At 46.7% G+C, this 18211-nt stretch overlaps 1 protein-coding gene across 2 annotated transcripts in view; it reads left to right on the forward strand.

The window, feature by feature from the left end:
- Positions 1-17638, forward strand: part of LOC125449764 (ubiquitin-conjugating enzyme E2 Q1) — a 35063-nt gene extending 17425 nt beyond the window's left edge. For both annotated transcript variants that reach the window (XM_048525652.2, XM_048525651.2), the window contains exons 6-13: positions 299-383; positions 4826-4886; positions 6226-6316; positions 6703-6761; positions 11651-11699; positions 12585-12680; positions 13819-13885; positions 17129-17638. In XM_048525652.2, the coding sequence (XP_048381609.1) occupies positions 299-383; positions 4826-4886; positions 6226-6316; positions 6703-6761; positions 11651-11699; positions 12585-12680; positions 13819-13885; positions 17129-17160 (540 nt within the window). In that variant the 3' untranslated portion in view covers positions 17161-17638. The remainder of the gene's footprint in view (positions 1-298; positions 384-4825; positions 4887-6225; positions 6317-6702; positions 6762-11650; positions 11700-12584; positions 12681-13818; positions 13886-17128) is intronic.
- Positions 17639-18211: the final 573 nt, after the last annotated feature.

Consider the following 18211-nt stretch of genomic DNA (forward strand, 5'->3'; position numbering starts at 1 on the left):
TTGGACACCTGTTCCTAACGCCTGCTCCATTGACTCATCAAATGATTTTGTTTCTTCCCCCCCTGACTTGTGCTCTCACAAGGTGCCTTAGAATTTTGCTGTCCTGAGCATGCTACACGAATGCAAGTTGTTGTAAGCCAAGAGGGAGAGAGCTGGCCAGCAGAAGGCAGTGGCAGCTCTGGGAAGAGACACTCGGCAGTGTGAGGGAGTGGAAGGTGGAGGGTGTTGAATCTAGTAATGCTGATGAGGTTAAAGGTTTTGTTGCTGACTTGTCCTCTGCTCACTTTTGTTTTCACAGGGGGCAGTGTCTGGTTCTGTTCAGGCCACTGACCGACTAATGAAAGAGCTCCGGGATATTTACCGGTCGGAGAGTTTTAAAGCGGGTAAGGAGTTTCCAATGACTTAAATTGTTTGTTAGCTTTGAGCCCAGGATTTTGTCTTTAGAGTTATAAAGTCATGCAGCATGGAAGCAGTCCGCACCAACCATGTTCCCAAACTAAAACTTGTCCTACCTGCCTATAATAACGAGTTGTGGAGCTGAATGAACACAGCAGGCCGAGCAGCGTCTTAAGAGCAGGAAAGCTGATGTTTCGGGCCTAGACCCCAAAACATCAGCCTACCTGCCTGTGCTTGATCCATTTTCCTCCAAGCCCTTCCTATTCCTGACTTATCCAAATGTCTTTTAAGTGTTGTAACTCTACCTACATCTGCCATTTCTTCTGGCAGCTCATTCTGCACACGAACCACTCTGTGTTTTAAAATGTGCCCTTGTGTCCTTTTTAAAATCCTTTTCTCATCTTAAAAATATGGCGGTTAATCTTGAACTCTCCCACTCTAGGGAAAAGACACCACCTCCATAACCTTCATGATTTTGCAAACCTCTCTAAGGTCCCCCTTCAACCTCCTACTCTCCAGGAGAAAAACATCCTGGGCTTTCCAGTCTATTTTGGTAACTCAAATCCTCCATTGCTGGCAACATCCTGGTAAATCTTTTCTGAACCCTCTGCAGTTTAATAATATTGTTACTATAGCGGGCAACCAGAACTGGACAGAGTGCTCTAGGAAATGCCTCACCAACGTCCTGTATAACCTCAACATGATGTCCCAAATCCTTTCCTCAAAAGTCTGAGCAATGAAGGCATTTAACACCTTGGCTTCCTACCCAACCTGTCTGTATGGGATGCAAATTTCAACGAATTATGTACTAGATCCATTTGGTCTCTGTCCTACACACCCCAGGGCCCTATCATTAATTGTATAAACACTGCCTTTGTTTGTTTTACCAAAATGCAATACCTCACATTTATCCAAATGAAACTCCATCTACTGCTCCTCAGCCCATTAACCGAATTGATCAAGATCTCTTTGTAATTTTAGATAACCTTCTTCACTGTCCATGAGACCACCAATTTTGGTATCATCTGCAATACGGTAATTTTTCTGTTTAAATTCATTCAAGGGATGTGTAGGTTGCTGGCTGTGTCAGCCTCTATTATCCCATCCCTAACTGCCCCTTGAAGGTGGTGGCGAGCTACATCCTTGAACTGCTGCAGTCCACGTAGTGTAGGGACCTCCATTGTGCTAGTGAGGGAGGAAATTCCAGCATTTTGACCCAGCGACACCATAAGGAACAGCCATACATTTCCATGAAAGGGCAGTGAGTGGCTTTGTGGACAATTTTACAGGATGTGGTGCTCCCAAGTAAGTGCTGCCCTTGTCCCTATTTCAGCAACGTGCTCAAGAAGCTTGATGCTCTCCAGGACAAAGCAGCCAACTTCATTGACCCCACATCCACAAATCTCCACTCATCAGCAGAGTGCACTATCTACAAAATGCAACTCACCGAGGCTCCTTCGGTTTTGAAGATGCTTTCTATGACCACTACTATCTAGAAGGCCATGCAGCCTCACCATCCTGACTTGGAAATACATTGCCATTCCTTTAGTGTCGCTGGGTCAAGATCCTGAAGCTACCTCCCTAATGATATTCTGAGTGTGTCTATGTTCCATAACCTTCTCCAGGGACAGTTAGAGATGACCAATAAGCACTGGACCAACCAGTGATGCTCACATCCTTTGAGTCAATGTTAAAAAGACACTGCATACCCCTTTCCTACCTGATTAGTACCATTCCCTGCAATCCCCAACTCCTGTTGCTGGGGAGTGAGTGTTTGCAGTTCCTTGTGCTGGGTGGCCATCCATGCAGCTAGCATGCAGGCTGTTCAACCACATGGTGCTGCGAGGATTCAGACACCTTGTTCCACTGGATTACAATCATTGCCCCTTCTGTCTGCCCATTCCCGACAGTCCATTTCTAAAGTTCACATTGAATCTGCTTCCCATCATCCTTTTGGGCACCGTGCTCCTGATCACACATTTCATGAAAAATGAAACCACCTTCTCTGTATTTTTCTGGTTCTTTCACCAGTTGTCTTATGTCTCTTTCCCCCCACTGCCATAGTTGGCCACACCTCCTATCACATGAAACTGTGTTCCACCTCCTTTAAATCTTGTTTGTACCTATTTCCTATAGTCCTAACCCTATCACCGGCCTTCTGTGCTCTAAAGGAGCACTGTCACACATTCTCCAGTCTGCCTGTGCAAGGAGACAATTTTCTGTGACTCGGCAAGATCGGAGTTAGGACCGATCCAAGTAGCCGGATGGGCTCACTCCCTCCCTCCATGGCTTGGGAGGAGGGGTGTGTGTGTGTGTATGACTCCCTTCTCCTCTGATTCAGCAAAGATTCTGGGTTTGAGTCCTGCTGTAAAGCATACAGAGCTGCTGGTCCATAGGTAATGCCATGATGCCAGGGTCGCAGGACTTTCCGTTGAAATGGGGTTAGGTCCCATCTGGTCGACCAAGAAGATGCCACAGCCCGCTACCTCAGAACGTTTTTCTTGGGCCTGGCATGGTGGTTCAGTGGTTAGCACTGCAGCCTCACAGTGCCAGGGACCTGGGTTTGATTCCAGGCTTGGGTGACTGTCTGTGTGGTGTTTGCACATTCTCCCCGTGTCTGCATGGCTTTCCTCCAGATGCGAGTTAGGGTGGATTGGCCGTGCTAAATTGTCCCATACTGCCCAGGGATGTGCTGGTTTGGGTGGATTGGCCATAGGGAAACGCAGGGCTACTAGGGGAAAGGAGTGTCTGGGGGAGATGGTCTTTGGAGTGGCAGTGTAGAGTTGATGGGCTGAATGGCCTGCTTTCACACTGTAGGGATTCTATGAAATGTGTCCCACAATTGACTTGACTGTCCGGTCATCACGTTGCTTTTAGTGGGAGCTTGCTGTGCTCAAACCACTATGTGCACACACCACTTCAAAAATATTTTGTTGGCAGGTACCACCTTGAGATTCCCTGAGGTGGTAGGAAGCTCAGTAGGTACAGGCACATGAATGGAAATTTCCCCACAGTCCCAGGCTAATGCTGTGGGGAATACCGGTTCAAATCCTGTGACGACAGCTGGTGGAATTTAAAGTGAATTCATTTTTAAAACAAACATGGAATTATGAAGCAAGTGTGGGAGGAAAACCACTCCCCCCCCCCCCCCCCCCCCCCCGCCACCAGAATGAAGTGTAGTGTTCTTAAACCTGGATGTGAGTTTGCTCGCTGAGCTGGAAGGTTAGTTTTCAGACGTTTCATCACCATTCTAGGTAACAACATCAGTGAGCCTCCGACGAAGCGCTGGTGCTAGTCCCGCTTTCTATTTCACCAACACCAAGGAAACCTAACCAGATAAATAGAAAGCGGGACATAACACCAGTGCTTCGTCGAAGGCTCACTGATGATGTTACCTAGAATGGTGACAAAATGTCTGAAAACTAACCTTCCAGCTCAGCGAGCAAACTCACATCCAGAACCTCAACCTGAGCTACAAATCTTCTCAAAGTTCTTAAACCTGTTCTGACATATGTGAGAGAGATATTTTTAAAAAAGGCAAGGGGCAATACTTTTGTATCACAGAGGGTGGTTCGTGTGTGGAATGAACTTGCTGAGGAAGTGTTGGATGTGGGTACAGTTACAATGTTTAAAAGACATTTGGATAAGTCCAGGAATAGGAAAGCTTTGGAGGAATATGGGCCAGGAGCAGGCAGGAAGGACTAGTTTAGATTGCAGTAATGGTCAGCATGAACTGGTTGGGTCGAAGGGTCTGTTTCTGTGCTGTATGACTCTCCTTGACTGGATCTGTAGTTAGCACGGTCAAGCGGTTCCAAGGGGAATTGGCTTAGGCACTAAATGCTAGCTACATGTTTAAATAAAAACTGGAAGTGGACTGGATTGGCTGCAGACAGGATTAATATAATGATCATCCAGCTGGTGCCTACACAGGCATTGCTAACGGGGAGTAGCCATTATATGTAGAGTGAAAGAGCTTGAACTGGCATCTAAATAAGTAGAGGAGGTTGAAGAGGTGTGGGAGAGAGTCTGGCTTGGAGGCAGAGAAAACCAATCAGTGTTTCTTTTTAAACATTGGAGACCACTCCTCTGAGAAAGCACAGGGGTGTCTCAGTGGTTCGCATTGCTGTCCCACCGTGCTAGGGATCCGGGTTTGATTCCACCTTCAAGTGACTGTCTGTTTGCAGTTTGCATGTTCTCCCCGTATCTGTGTGGCTTTCCTCCCACAGTCCGAAGATGTGCAGGTTTGCCATGCTGAAGTTGCCCCTAGTGTCCAGGGTAAGTGAGATAGCCATGAGAAATGCAGGGTTACTCGGGTGGTGTAGGAAGGATGTTCTTTACAGAGTCAGCATGGACTAAATGGGCTGCTTCCACACTGTAGGAATTCTGTGAAAGCGTGCTGATTGACTTCTCTCATCTTTCTGGCCTGTAGGAAACTATGCTGTTGAACTTGTCAATGACAGTCTATACGACTGGAACGTAAAGATTCTCAAGTAAGTGATTCTCCCCAAGCAATGCTGTTTTTACAGTTGCGAGGTGTAATTCACTGGAGAGGGGTAATAATAATTACTGAACTTTACAGCAATTTTGCAAAAGGCCCCTTTTTTTTCTCTGCTGGTTATCAAGCACTCATCTATTCTTGTTTTATTTTCCAGCACTTAACCCAGGGCTATGACATTTCAAATGATAATTCTTAATGGTCCAATTCTGCCACCCTTGTCAGGCATGTGTCCCAGACACCCACTGCCTGCTTCATCCTCTTTAAACTTCCTGTCCTGTTTACCTTGAATCTAAGCCCCATGCTGAATGATCCCTCTGCTAAGGGGAGAAGTTTCTCCCTATCTATGTGCCCCAGAGTCCCATTTAACTCCGTCAGCCTTACTGAGTCTCTCTCATAGCTCAAATGCTCCAGCCCAGGCAACATCCTGATGAAACTCCCCTGATCCTCCCCCTCTAGTCCGGTCACATTCTCTCCTTTTCCTGTTGAATGATCTTGATCATATGACCCATGTAGGAACAAAAATAGACTATTCAGCCCACCAGGTCTGCTCCCCCAATGTCTGAAATCATGGCTGATCTGATCATCCTCAACTCCACTCTCCAGCCTTACCCTTGATGGTTTAAAAATCTATCTTGGCCTTGAATATACTGAATGATCCAGCCTCAACAGCTGCTTGAGGAAAGAAATTCCTCCTCATCTGTCCTCAATGGATGGCCCCTGATTCTGGTGCATTTGGCTGCAGTCTTAAGCCCAATGAGATTGGCCAGTGCTGGGATGGTAGGGAACATGGGAATTAACTGAAAGGGGTATGGGGTCACATTGTTAGAGAAAAAGAGATCTTGTTGCAATTACATTGAGTTTTGTTGAGACTGATACCCGAGATGAGAGGTCTGCCCTATCAGATTGAGTAGAGTGGAACTGTGTTCTCTGAAGTTTAGAAGAGACCGAGATGATCTCATGGAAATGTGCTGAAAGGTATGATCACACAGAAGGTGAGAGCTGGTTCCCAATCTCCAATTACCACCTCCCCTTGGACTATGGGAGTATAAGGGGCTGATTGAACTGATTCATGGAAGAATACCCTCACTTGGAGGGTGATGTATTGATGGAATTCTCTCCCTCGGGCACCGGCAGCAGCTCAGTATACTTGGAATGAGGGTGGGGCAGGGACAGTAGCTGGCACCTACATGTCTCAAGTCCACTGGGGCCAGTTGAGTGTGAGCTGTAAGCTCTGGTAGGCTCTAACAATGTTGGGGAGAGGGATTTGTGGCAGGCAGTGAGGGTTGTAGAGGCTGCCCTCCTTGACTAACATGTTGCTGTTTTGCTTGTAGAGTTGATCAAGACAGTGCTTTGCATAATGACCTCCAGATCCTTCGCGAGAAAGAAGGAATCGACTTTATTTTGTTAAATTTCTCTTTTAAAGTGAGTACCGGGAAGGGGAGGGGTGCCAGTGAGGGAGCTGCAGGGTAACAGGAGACCGGCGATTCAGGAAACCTTGTGCATGCACAGGGCTGTGGAGGGGGGTGGGGTGGGGGGAGAGGAGAGGAGAGGAGAGGAGAGAGAGAGTACGCAGGACAAGGGGGGAAGAGAGAGTACGCAGGACAAGGGGTGGGTTTGCCCGTGATGGGGGAGGCCAAGGGTGGGAAGTTGTCGGGCGAGAATCTACGTTGGACTGTGGGCGGAGACAGTCACTGGAGGGTGGGGGAAGGTGGGGGAAGAATGGGAATTGGAGTTATGAGATGAATATGCTTTGTCATTTTGAAATTTCAGTATGGGCTGAGTTTCTTGACGATTATCTTGCCCCCTAGGATAACTTTCCTTTCGACCCACCCTTTGTAAGAGTGGTTTCTCCAGTTCTGTCCGGAGGGTAAGTAGTAACAGTACTGTTTCACCCCCCCCCCCCCCCCCCCCCCCCGTAAATCTGTGTTAGGAATGGGTGTATCGTGAGCGCTAGTCCCAGTAGGGAACATAGGCTGTAGGCCATGTGTTACTTTACTGCTGCTGTGTCCTGCAGTAGGAGAAATTGCTGGTCTCCAGTTCAAACACACCACAAACTCTACAGCTTTCTTAAGAACTCCAGAAACAGCGAGGAAATTCAGTGCCTCGAGCCCACTCTGCCATTCAATGCGATCATGGTCAACCTTTCATTTCAAAAACTTTTTTATTTGTTGTTCTCACCGCAGTAGCCCTGCTTTTTTGACATGTAGAAATCAATCCTGAACGTTGTCAATAACTGAACGTGCACAGACCCTGGCGGAGAGAATTCCTCATCCAAACGAAGAAATTCCTCACCCGAGTGAAGAAATTCCTCCTTGTCTCAGTCCTAGATTGTACATCATCCTGAGGCTGTGCCGCCTCCATCTAGACCCAAGGTCCTATCTAACTGTAGTAATTGCATCTTCACTCCTGTACTCAAAACTTCTTTTAATAAAGACAGCATTCCCTTTGTTCACCATTTGCTGTACCTGTACACTGTCTCAGTGGCCCCTGAACAAGGACACCCCAGTTCTTTCTGAAGTTCAGCACTTCCTAGACTCCTTCTATTTAAGAAATATTTCTGTTTTTCAACTAAAATGGATAACCTCTCGTAGCTCTACATTGTATTCCATCTGCCATTTTTTCCCACTGGTGTAGCCTTTCCAAATCTCCTCAGTGTCTTTGCATCCCCTTACAGCTCACTCCTGCCCAGCTTTGAGCTATCTGCAAACTTGAACAATATTGTATTTAATCCTTACAACCAAATCGGTGATAAGAATTGTACATAGGTCCAAACCTTGGATATCCCCGCGCTGGTCAAAGTTTATTGATTCAAGAATGATCCATTTATCCTATGCTCTACTTTTTTTTTAAACTGGTTTTTAATCCAGGATGGTAATTCCCTCACTCAGTCCCATGTGGTTTTAATTTTGTCCATGACCTTTCGTGTGAGACTTAGCTGAAAGCTGCCTAAAAGTGTCCACATTTTCCCCTGCACCCACTCTGGTCCCAGTCAAAATTTCCATTGCAAGTCTGCCAGACCTTCCTATTTCTCAGAAACGTTGCTGCAAATTTGAGCCAGGCTTGTAAACTCTTCAGAGAGCTCCAGATATAATTGTGGGCAAAAACAATTTTGCAACTCTAAAGTCAAACAAAGAATTGTGGATGCTGAAAATCTGAAACAAGCAAACAAAAACACAAATTGCTGGAGAAACTCAGTGGGTCTGACAGCATCTGTGGAGAGAGAAGAAGGGTTAACGTTTCAAGTCCAGTATGACTTAGAACATAGAACATTACAGCGCAGTACAGGCCCTTCAGCCCTCGATGTTGCAACGACCTGTGAAACCAATTCGAAGCCCATCTAACCTACACTATTCCATTGTCATCCGTATGTTTATCCAATGACCATTTAAATGCCCTTTAAAGTTGACGAGTCTACTACTGTTGCAGGCAGGGCATTCCACGGCCTTACTACTCTCTGAATAAAGAACCTACCTCTGACATCTGTCCTATATCTATCACCCCTCAATTTAAAGCTATGCCCCCTCGTGCTAGCCATCCTCATCCGAGGGAAAAGGCGCTCACTGTCCACCCTATCTAACCCTCTGATCATCTTCTATGTCTCTATTAAGTCGCCTCTTAACCACCTTCTCTCTAATGAAAACAGCCTCAAGTCCCTCAGCCTTTCCTCGTAAGACCTTCCCTCCATACCAGGCAACATCCTAGTAAATCTCCTCTGCACCCTTTCCAAAGCTTCCACATCCTTCTTATAATGCGGTGACCAGAACTGTACACAATACTCCAAGTGCGGCCGCACCAGAGTTTTGTACAGCTGCAGCATAACCTCTTGGTTCCGGAACTCAACTCAGTCCCTCTACCAATAAAACTTAACACACCACATGTCGCCTTAACAGCCCTGTCAACCTGGGTGGCAGCTTTCAGGGATCCATGCTCATGGCCACCAAGATTTCTGCTCATCCACACTGCCAAGAATCTTACCATTAGCCCAGTACTCTGTATTCCTGTTACTCCTACCAAAGTGAATCACCTCACACTTTTCTACATTAAACTCCGTTTGCCACCTCTCAGCCCAGCTCTGCAGCTTATCTACATCCCTCTATAACATCCTTCTGCACTATCCACAACTCCACTGACTTTAGTGTCATCTGCAAATTTACTAACCCAATTTACTAACAAGAAAGGGAATAGGGAAATCCCTGGAAATTACAGACCAGTCAGTCTTACATCTGTGGTCAGCAAGGTTTTGGAAAGAATTCTGAGGGATAGGATTTATGACTATGTGGAAAAGCATAGCGTGATTAAAGGGAGTCAGCATGGCTTTGAGAGGGGCAGGTCATGCCTTACAAATCTTATTGAGTTCTTTGTGGAGGTCACGAAACAGGTTGACGAGGGTCGCGCAGTGGATGTGGTGTACATGGACTTCAGCAAGGCATTTGATAAGGTTCCCCACGGCAGGCTCATTCATAAAGTCAGGAGGTATGGGATACAGGGTGATTTGGCTGTCTGGATTCAGAATTGGTTGGCTGACAGGAGGCAGAGAATGGTTGTAGATGGTAAGTATTCTGCCTGGAGGTCAGTGCTGAGTGGTGTCCCGCAGGGCTCTGTTCTTGGGCCTCTGCTCTTTGTAGTTTTTATAAATGACTTGGATGAGGAGGTTGAGGGGTGGGTTAGTATGTTTGCTGATGACACAAAGGTTGGAGGTGCCGTTGATAGTAACGAGTGCTATTGCAGGCTTCAGCGAGACATTGACAGTATGCACAGCTGGGCTGAGAAATGGCAGATGGAATTCAATCTGGGTAAATGCGAAGTGATGCATGTTGGAAGGTCGAACTTAAATGCTGAATATAGGATTAAAGGCTGGATTCTCGGCAGTGTGGGGGAACAGCGGGATCTTGGTGTTCAAGTGCATAGCTCCCTCAAAGTTGCCACCCAAGTGGATAAGGTTGTTAAGAAAGCATATGGTTTTTTGGCTTTCATTAACAGGGGGATCGAGTTTAAAAGCCACGAGGTTTTGCTGCCGCTCTACAAAACCCTGGTGAGACCACACTTGGAATATTGAGTCCAGTTCTGGTCGCCCTATTATAGGAAAAATGTGGAGGTAGCGAGTTTTGAGAAGATTTGTAGCTCAGGTTGAGGTTCTGGATGTGAGTTTGCTCGCTGAGCTGGAAGGTTAGTTTTCAGATGTTTCGTCACCATTCTAGGTAACATCATCAATGAGCCTCCGACGAAGCGCTGGTGTTATATCCCGGTTTCTATTTATCTGGTTAGGTTTCCTTGGGTTGGTGATGACATCACCAACACAGGAAATGACATCACCAACCCAAGGAAACCTAACCAGATAAATAGAAACCGGGACATAACACCAGCGCTTCGTCGGAGGCTCACTGATGTTGTTACCTAGAATGGTGACGAAACGTCTGTAAACTAACCTTCCAGCTCAGCGAGCAAACTCACATCCAGAAAATGTGGAGGCTTTGAAGAGGGTGCAAAGGAGGTTTACCAGGATGCTGCCTGGACTGGAGGGCTTATCCTAAGAGGAGAGGTTGACTGAGCTCGGACTTTTCTCTCTGGAGAGAAGGAGAAAGAGAGGTGACCTGATCGAGGTGTACAAGGTAATGAAAGGCATGGATAGAGTCGATGGCCAGAGGCTTGTGTTAGGAGGAAGGTATAGAGGAGACATCAGAGGGAGGTTCTTCACCCAGAGTTGTGAGCGCATGGAATAGTTTGCCAGTGGTAGTCGTGGAAGCGGAGTCATTAGTGACATTTAAGCGACTGCTGGACATGCAGATGGACAGCAGTGAATTGAGGGGAATGCTCTGATGCAGGGCCTAAGCCCAAAACATCAGCTTTTGTGCTCCTGAGATGCTGCTTGGCCTGCTGTGTTCATCCAGCTTCACACTTTTTATTATCAGGGGAATGTAGGTTAGGTTATTTTTGGATTAGGATTATTCCACGGCACAACATTGTGGGCCGAAGGGCCTGTACTGTGCTGTACGTTTCTGTTCTACGCCCTCACCCAGGTCATTTATAAAAATGACAAACAGCAGTGACCCCAAAACACATCCTTGCGGTACACCACTAGTAACTGAACTCCAGGATGAACATTTCGCATCAACCACCACCCTCTGTCTTCTTGCAGCTAGCCAATTTCTGATCCAATATCACTAGATTTGAAAGGCTGACTCTGCTTTTTCTCTCAACAAGTGCTACCAGACCCATTGAGTTTCTCTTGCGATCTTTTTTATTTGTTTGCTTTTACACACATTGTCAGGGGTGATGTTTGGTTGAAGTTTCGAGCTGAAACTCTGGATGGATACTGAATTTCCCACAAGGGTAATGGGTTGAGAGAGGTGCTCTGATTGACAATCCTGTCTTGGGCACTGGGGAGAGGAGGCGAAGAAAGAACGTCCAGTGACATTTCAACCACCCTGATGCTTTGCATAATCTTGCTGTGCAAGCTTTGGAACACTAAATGCAACATACAAGAGACAGTACTGGAGAAAGTGATCTGACATGTTCAGAAGTCACTGTCTTTGAGGGGGAGTTAAGTTAACGGGCCTGATTGATGTTCTAATTTGGATGTCAACTTCAAGGTGGTTAATGAGTTTTGGGAGTAGGCAGGAAGTAGGCTGTGCTCAGATCAACCACAATCTTGTCGAGCAGGGGAGGGGGCTTGAGGGTTCCCCTTCCAGTTTAGATGCTGCAGTTCCAGAAGCCTGTCTGTTGTTCAGGGCCTCACTGCCTTTTTCTTTTCCACAGCTATGTCCTTGGAGGAGGTGCAATTTGCATGGAGCTCCTGACGAAACAGGTGAGCACCAAGTGGGCTGTTCAACCAGGAAATCCATTGCTTGTGGGTCCCAACTGGTTTTGGCAGGATTTGGAATTCACCCCACGGGGTCTGCGCTATCCTTTAGATGCGGGGCTCATTCAGAGAGCTGGCACAGACATGATGGGCTAAAGGGCCACCTCCTGCACTGTAACCATTCTGAACTGAAGCAAAATACTGCAATCATGCGCGGCCTCACCCCGCCACCCACCAATCTGACGACTCTTTCATAAGGCTCACAATGGGCTGAATGGTCTGTTCTGGTGCTACAAGGTAACAGTTTGTTCCAACAAAGCCACTACGTAGGAAACTTAAGTGGGCAGTGATGGGCCAGACTGACTCTGGAGGATATCAGTGCTTAAGGTTTCCTTTTAATGACTTCACATTCCAATTAAAGTCGCCACACTGGGATTTGAACTTCCCGCTGTGTTGTGTATCCAGTTAGAACGGCCGTGGCAGCCTCCTTATCTTGGAGGACAACATCTCCTGCTCAGGAGGGTCCAGCAGCACCATCCCTGCCTCGAATGGGCAGGATAGGGTCTGAAAGGCTGAGTCAAGAGCACCTGCCTGTGGTGGGCATCGCGATTCAGTCTGATCCTGTATTCGGCTGACACCAAGGTGGGTGCTTGCAGCGGGAGCTTCAGCCTGCCGCCTGGGTCGGGGGTGCTGCTCTGTCCCATTCTACGGGGGAGCCACTGAATTCCAGGAGACCCTCCACCTCTCTGTGTGCATGTCACCAGGTCCTGAGCAAAGTTCTCTTCTCTCCCGTTAGGTGCGCAGTCCTGCTTGTTTCACAGTGAGAACCACTTTTTTCTCTCCCTCTCACTGTATGTTCTGTGTGTTTTTATTTGCTTTTCCCTGCCCCAGGGCTGGAGCAGTGCTTACTCTATCGAGTCTGTCATAATGCAGATTAGTGCAACGCTGGTGAAAGGAAAAGCAAGAATTCAATTTGGAGCCAATAAGGTGAGCGGCTGTCAGATTGGGAGCTGGGTGATGCCCACTGTGTAGTGAGAAGGTGAGATGTGTCTGTTCGTAACCCCCTCCCCTCACCGTCGCAGTGCCCACTGTAATAGGAAAACTTCGGAGTCCTTGTCTTTCGGATAGAACATTACAGCACAGTACAGGCCCTATGGCCCTCGATGTTGTGCCGACCTGTCATACCGATCTTAAGCCCATCTAACCTACGCTATTCCGTGTACGTCCATATGCTGTCTCCCCCCACAACCCAGCCACTTTCAGCAAAATGGATACTAAGCCATTCATTGAAATGAGGAGTGGAAGTAGACCTTTGAACCTGCTCTGCCATTCAATAGGATCATGATGTTCATTATGTCACTACCATATTCCTGTTTTCTCTCCATAACACTTTGTGCTTTTCAAATCTGAAAATTTTCCTTTTTTTTTAAATATTCTGTGATCCAGCCTTTTGTGGTGAAGAATTCCACCCTAAGTAAAGAAATGCTTCCTTCTCTCGGTCCTAAACAGCCTATCCTGTGTCCTGAGTCTGTGAGCCCTGGTTCTAGCTGCTGTAATGTGACTCCTGTGCCATGGAGCCTGTTTCCTCCTTGGTCCCCCTCTGTCTGTGTGCACTCTCCTCACTCCTGAACTCTCTTTCCTCTCCCAATCCTTTAATCCAGTGTGGCTCCATCAGAACACGGCAAAATTCAGGACCCATGCCATGGACTTCAGAAAGCTCAGGGTTGTTATCACCACCTCAGCACCATGGCAGTAGCAGTCACTTGGCAAGGCAGTGCCCAGAGGGCATCACCATGTACGTGCATGGCAGTTTTTTTGGTGAAACCCTCTGCCCCGTTGAGTCGATGTTAGAGATCAACTTGTCAACATTCTGAAGAGCAGGGTGAGTCCTCCCTGGCACCAGTATTTAAACCCTGCTCACATCGCCAACAGATTACCAGCTTGTTATCAGTACAGGATCTTGCTGTGTATAAAAGTGCCTCTTTTCAACAGTGACGGTATTTCATCTTTGAAAAAAAGACTGTTGGCTGTAAAGTACTGTAGGATATCCAGGCCCATGGAAGGTGCTAAGGCAATGCAAGTCTGTCTTTTTTGAAACAAACCATGTCCTCTTTTTTTTTTCTAGTCGCAATACAGCCTCACGCGGGCTCAGCAGTCCTACAAATCACTGGTTCAGATTCACGAGAAAAACGGTACGAATCACAGACAAACTGTCATCGCGGTCCACGCTCATACCTCTGTCTGTTTTCCACTTGAGGTTTCTGTGTACTTGGGTGCTTCTTGACAAGGGATGGCAATTGGCGTTATTGCTGGACTACAGATCCGGAGACCCAGGAATGTTCTGGGGGCTTGGGTTCGAATTTGCCTCTGCAGATGGTGGAATTTAAATTCAATTTTTAAAAAAATATCTGGAATTGAGAGTCTAACAATGACCATAAAGCGATTGTCAGAAAAATCTGGTTCCCTCATGACCTTTTGTCTGGTCTGACCCCACATGACCGTAGACCCACAGCAATGTGGTTGACTCTTAACTGCCTGATGGGCAATAAATGCTGGCCTAGCCAGTAGTGGGGGGGGGGGGGGGGGGGGGGAAATGGGTACAGGACCCACAGCTGCTGAAACTGTCTCAACTGAACGGTTCAGACTCAACGGCTATAGGTACAAACCTTCGTGGAGAGGGTGGAGTCAAGGGTGTCAGGCATCGCACATGGTTGGGCCAACATTTATGACCCACCCTTGGAAGCCCTTGGGAAGGTGGTGGTCAGCTGCTGCCTTGAACTGCTGCAGTCCATGTGGTGTAGACACCCTCACAGTCTTGTTCAGGAGTTCCACGGTCTTAATCCAGAAAGAACAACAATGTATTTTCAAGTCCAGATTGGCTTGGAGGAGGATTTTGGGAGGTGGGGTAATGTTCCTGTGTATTTGCTGCCCTTGTTCATCTAGAGGGTAGTGGTCATGTATTTGGAATGTACTGTTCAGGAACTTTGTTGAATTTCTGCAGCTCATCTTTAGGTGGGACCTACTGCAAGCAATGAGCATTGGGTAGAGGGAGTCAATGTTTGAGTTGGGACGTTAGGTACCAATCAAGCAATCTGCTTTGTCCTGGATGGTGTAAAGCTAAGCAAGTAAAGAATATTCCACCACACTCATGAACTGTACCCTGTAGATGGCGGACAGGCACTGGGGAGATAGAGGGGAGTTACTGCATATATTCCCACCCTCTGACTTGCTGTGGTTGAAGGGAGGAATATGCCAAGCCATGAGTCTGCAGATTATGTTGGGAGTACAATTCTGCTGATGAGGGCACCACACTGCCTCATAGATCCCAGTTTTGTGTTGCTAGATATGTTGGAAGTCTGGTCCCATTTAGCATGGTGATGGCGCGTATCCTCAATGTGAAGTTGGGACTTTGTCTCCACAATGACAGTGTAGGGTGGTCACTCTTGCTGAAACCATCATGGACAGATGCATCTGCAGGATGCAAGTCAGCAAGGAAGAGGTCAATTATGTTCTTCTGACTTTCCCCAACACTTGGCTTATCAGTTGTTGTGAGCCACTCTTGATGACGGACACTGAAACTCCCCCTACCTAGAGAATATGTTTTGCCCTTGACACCCTCAGCGCTTCCTCCATTTACTGTTTGACATGAACAACACAGGAGTATTGGTGCAGGGAGTGGGGTAATATGGTGATGCAGGGGTGGCAATGGAGCATCTCTGGCATTGTTTGTAAGATATGATGCCATGAGTACGACAACATTGGGCTTCACTGGTGTGTTGGACTGATCTACCACTTTTGGCAGTAGCCCCTAGATGTTAGGTGTCAGTGTGGTGATGCTACAATATGCCAGTGTCATCTCTGGTGCCTCAGTCAATGCCAGTGCTCCACAAAGTCTCAGCCCTTTGGTTTGATGCAATGGGGTATCTTGCTGGGTCAACCACACATCAACCACACCTGGAACAGGCCCTTCAGCACACCAAGCCCGTATCAAGTCATACCAGTAAGTCATGAAATAAGGACTGCAGATTTCCTTCCCTCAAGAACATTAATACCAGAGAGGTTTTTATGATGATTAGTTTCATGGTTATCATTACACTTGGTCTTTTTTTTCCCCCCCACACGATGGGATTCAAACCTAGGTCGCCAGAATGTTGCCTGGATCTCTATCAGTCTAGTAACAGTACCACAGCCTGCCTTGTTTGTCTTCACCTAATAGTTGGGCCTTGTGGTTCAGAGATTGAACCCATTGTTGTGGCATGAAATTGCAGCTAAAAGCGTACAGCTGCAGTGTTAGAGGTGCCATTCTTCATAGGAGATGCTGGACACCATGGCCAGTCTCAGTGGCTCTTGTGGAATGTTCAAACTCCTGTGGAATTCAACTGGAAGGGGTTTCAGTTGAGACACTTAGCTGGAACACAGTTTACCTAGTGTCAGTCACCTCTGGTTGTGGGAATTCCCTGCATCACTGTCACTGCTCCAACAAACAATGAACTGTGCAGAGTGCTTTAAGGCACTGATGACATTGAAGTGCAAAGTTAATGCTGTAATGTGATTCCTTTCAGATGTTTCTAGAGTACAGAATGCACCGTGTTCCTTATTTCTAGATTAGGTCTGAGAACACTACTTTTTAGCCTTACAACACTGGTATGTAGTACAATGTAGAGACAGGACTGTTGCTGTGTAACACTGGGGTAGTGTGCTTGTGGAATCAGGCCTGTCACTATTTGTTCCAGTGTATGAAGATCAGCAGCAATAATTCTGGATTATTTGCTAGCGAGTATGATTTACGGCACAATGGCTTGTGTTAGACTGGGTTAGTACAGTGTACTTTCACCTGTGTCCTGCTAGGATTCCAGCCGAGATTTCTCATCTGCTAGCTGTAAAATAAACAGACATGGGTGACCTTAGCTAAAGCTGCTTGTACTTGGCTTCAAGGCACAGCCTCAATTTGTATTGATAAGCCTGCTGTGGAAAATAAAAGCATCAGACGGCTTTAAGCATTGTGTTCAGCTGCTGTGTGTAAGGAGTGCTGCTGTGCACACTCACTAGCCCTGTGGGAGTGAATGGGTAGGGGTTCAAGTCCATTGAGATTGTGGATAATGGGAATGGGACTCGGGTGTACTGGCATTGTTTACATTGGAAACGGGTTTGGCTCCATTAGGATTGTGGACAATGGGATTGAATTAGAATCCATTTGGGATTGTTCATAACGCATGGTAAAGATATTGAATCCATTGGGATTGTGAACAATGGATATGGGACTTTGTTCCTATCGTCCATAAATCCCAATGGATCTAACTGTGTTTTCTCCCATGGGGAACTTGTACAATGGCAGTGCCTCTATTTGACATTGAGTTGATCACTGTTTGATATCAAAAATGAGAGAAGGCAGTGTCTTCCAGAACTATCTAGCACTCTGACTTTTGTATCCACAGGCTGGTATACCCCACCCAAAGAGGACGGCTAGCCTTGCAGGTGCCACACGCTTCAGGACCAACTTAAGCTGTACTGATTGGGAAAACTCCATCTTATCGATAGCTGCCTCTTTCCCTGAGAGACGAATGGGCTTCAGCCGGAACCTTGGATCATATACTTATTATAAATTAAACCCTGTACATACAAGTATACATCTGTACACACATGGACAAATACTGCAAACCCTTTCTCTTGCCAGGCCCCGTGTACTGGGTATCCTGCTCCTGCAGACTCTTAAATCCACTTCATATAAACTGGATTTTGAATAGATTTGGATCAATTTTTGCATCTAGTTTTTTTTTTTGGCCTCCCCTCACCTCACTCTAACTAGGTATCAACGTGGACGTTTAATTTATTTTTTCCCTATCTTCACATGCACCTTTATCTTTTTTTTTTGTTTAAAATGTATGCTGGTTTTGTGAAGATGTGTATCTTTCTGAACTGATAATTACAGTTTATTAATGACTGCAGTTTATGGACTTCTGCCTGGTGTCTCTGTGCCAGTGTTTGTAACACGGAAGACCGTGGTGGGCTGGGACAGCAGACCAGCCAGGAACCAAGCCTGTGGCTGTTTTGTCTTCGTATTTTTGGTCTGTATCTCTCTCTCTCTCTCTCTCCTTCCTTGCTCCAGGTGCTCCTTTAGGATGGTACAGAGTGGGAGTAAGTGGAAGGTATTTGATACGTTGCGATTGTGTATGGTGGGAGTGAATGGGGAGGACTTTGGTTACAATGGTGTCAAGTTTGGATATACTGGGATTGTGTACAATTTGAATGGAAAGAGGGTTTGGATTCCATTAAGATTGTGTGCAGCGGTAGTAAATGGGAAGGAATTTTGATCCATTCGGATCACAGAAAAATGGAAAGTCTTACATCTGTTACAATTGTGGACATTGTAACTGAAGAGATGAAAATGTGGGGTGGGGGAGACGGGGGACGGACGTGGGGCACACGGCAGTCGTTCAATTCCAACATGTATTCTCGACATACACCCAAGCTCCTGGAGACCGATCCTTGTGAGCTCAAGGGTAATGGTGAGATTTTAT

The sequence above is a fragment of the Stegostoma tigrinum genome, chromosome 47, assembly GCF_030684315.1.
Source record: "Stegostoma tigrinum isolate sSteTig4 chromosome 47, sSteTig4.hap1, whole genome shotgun sequence".
Taxonomy (NCBI): Eukaryota; Metazoa; Chordata; class Chondrichthyes; order Orectolobiformes; family Stegostomatidae; genus Stegostoma; species Stegostoma tigrinum.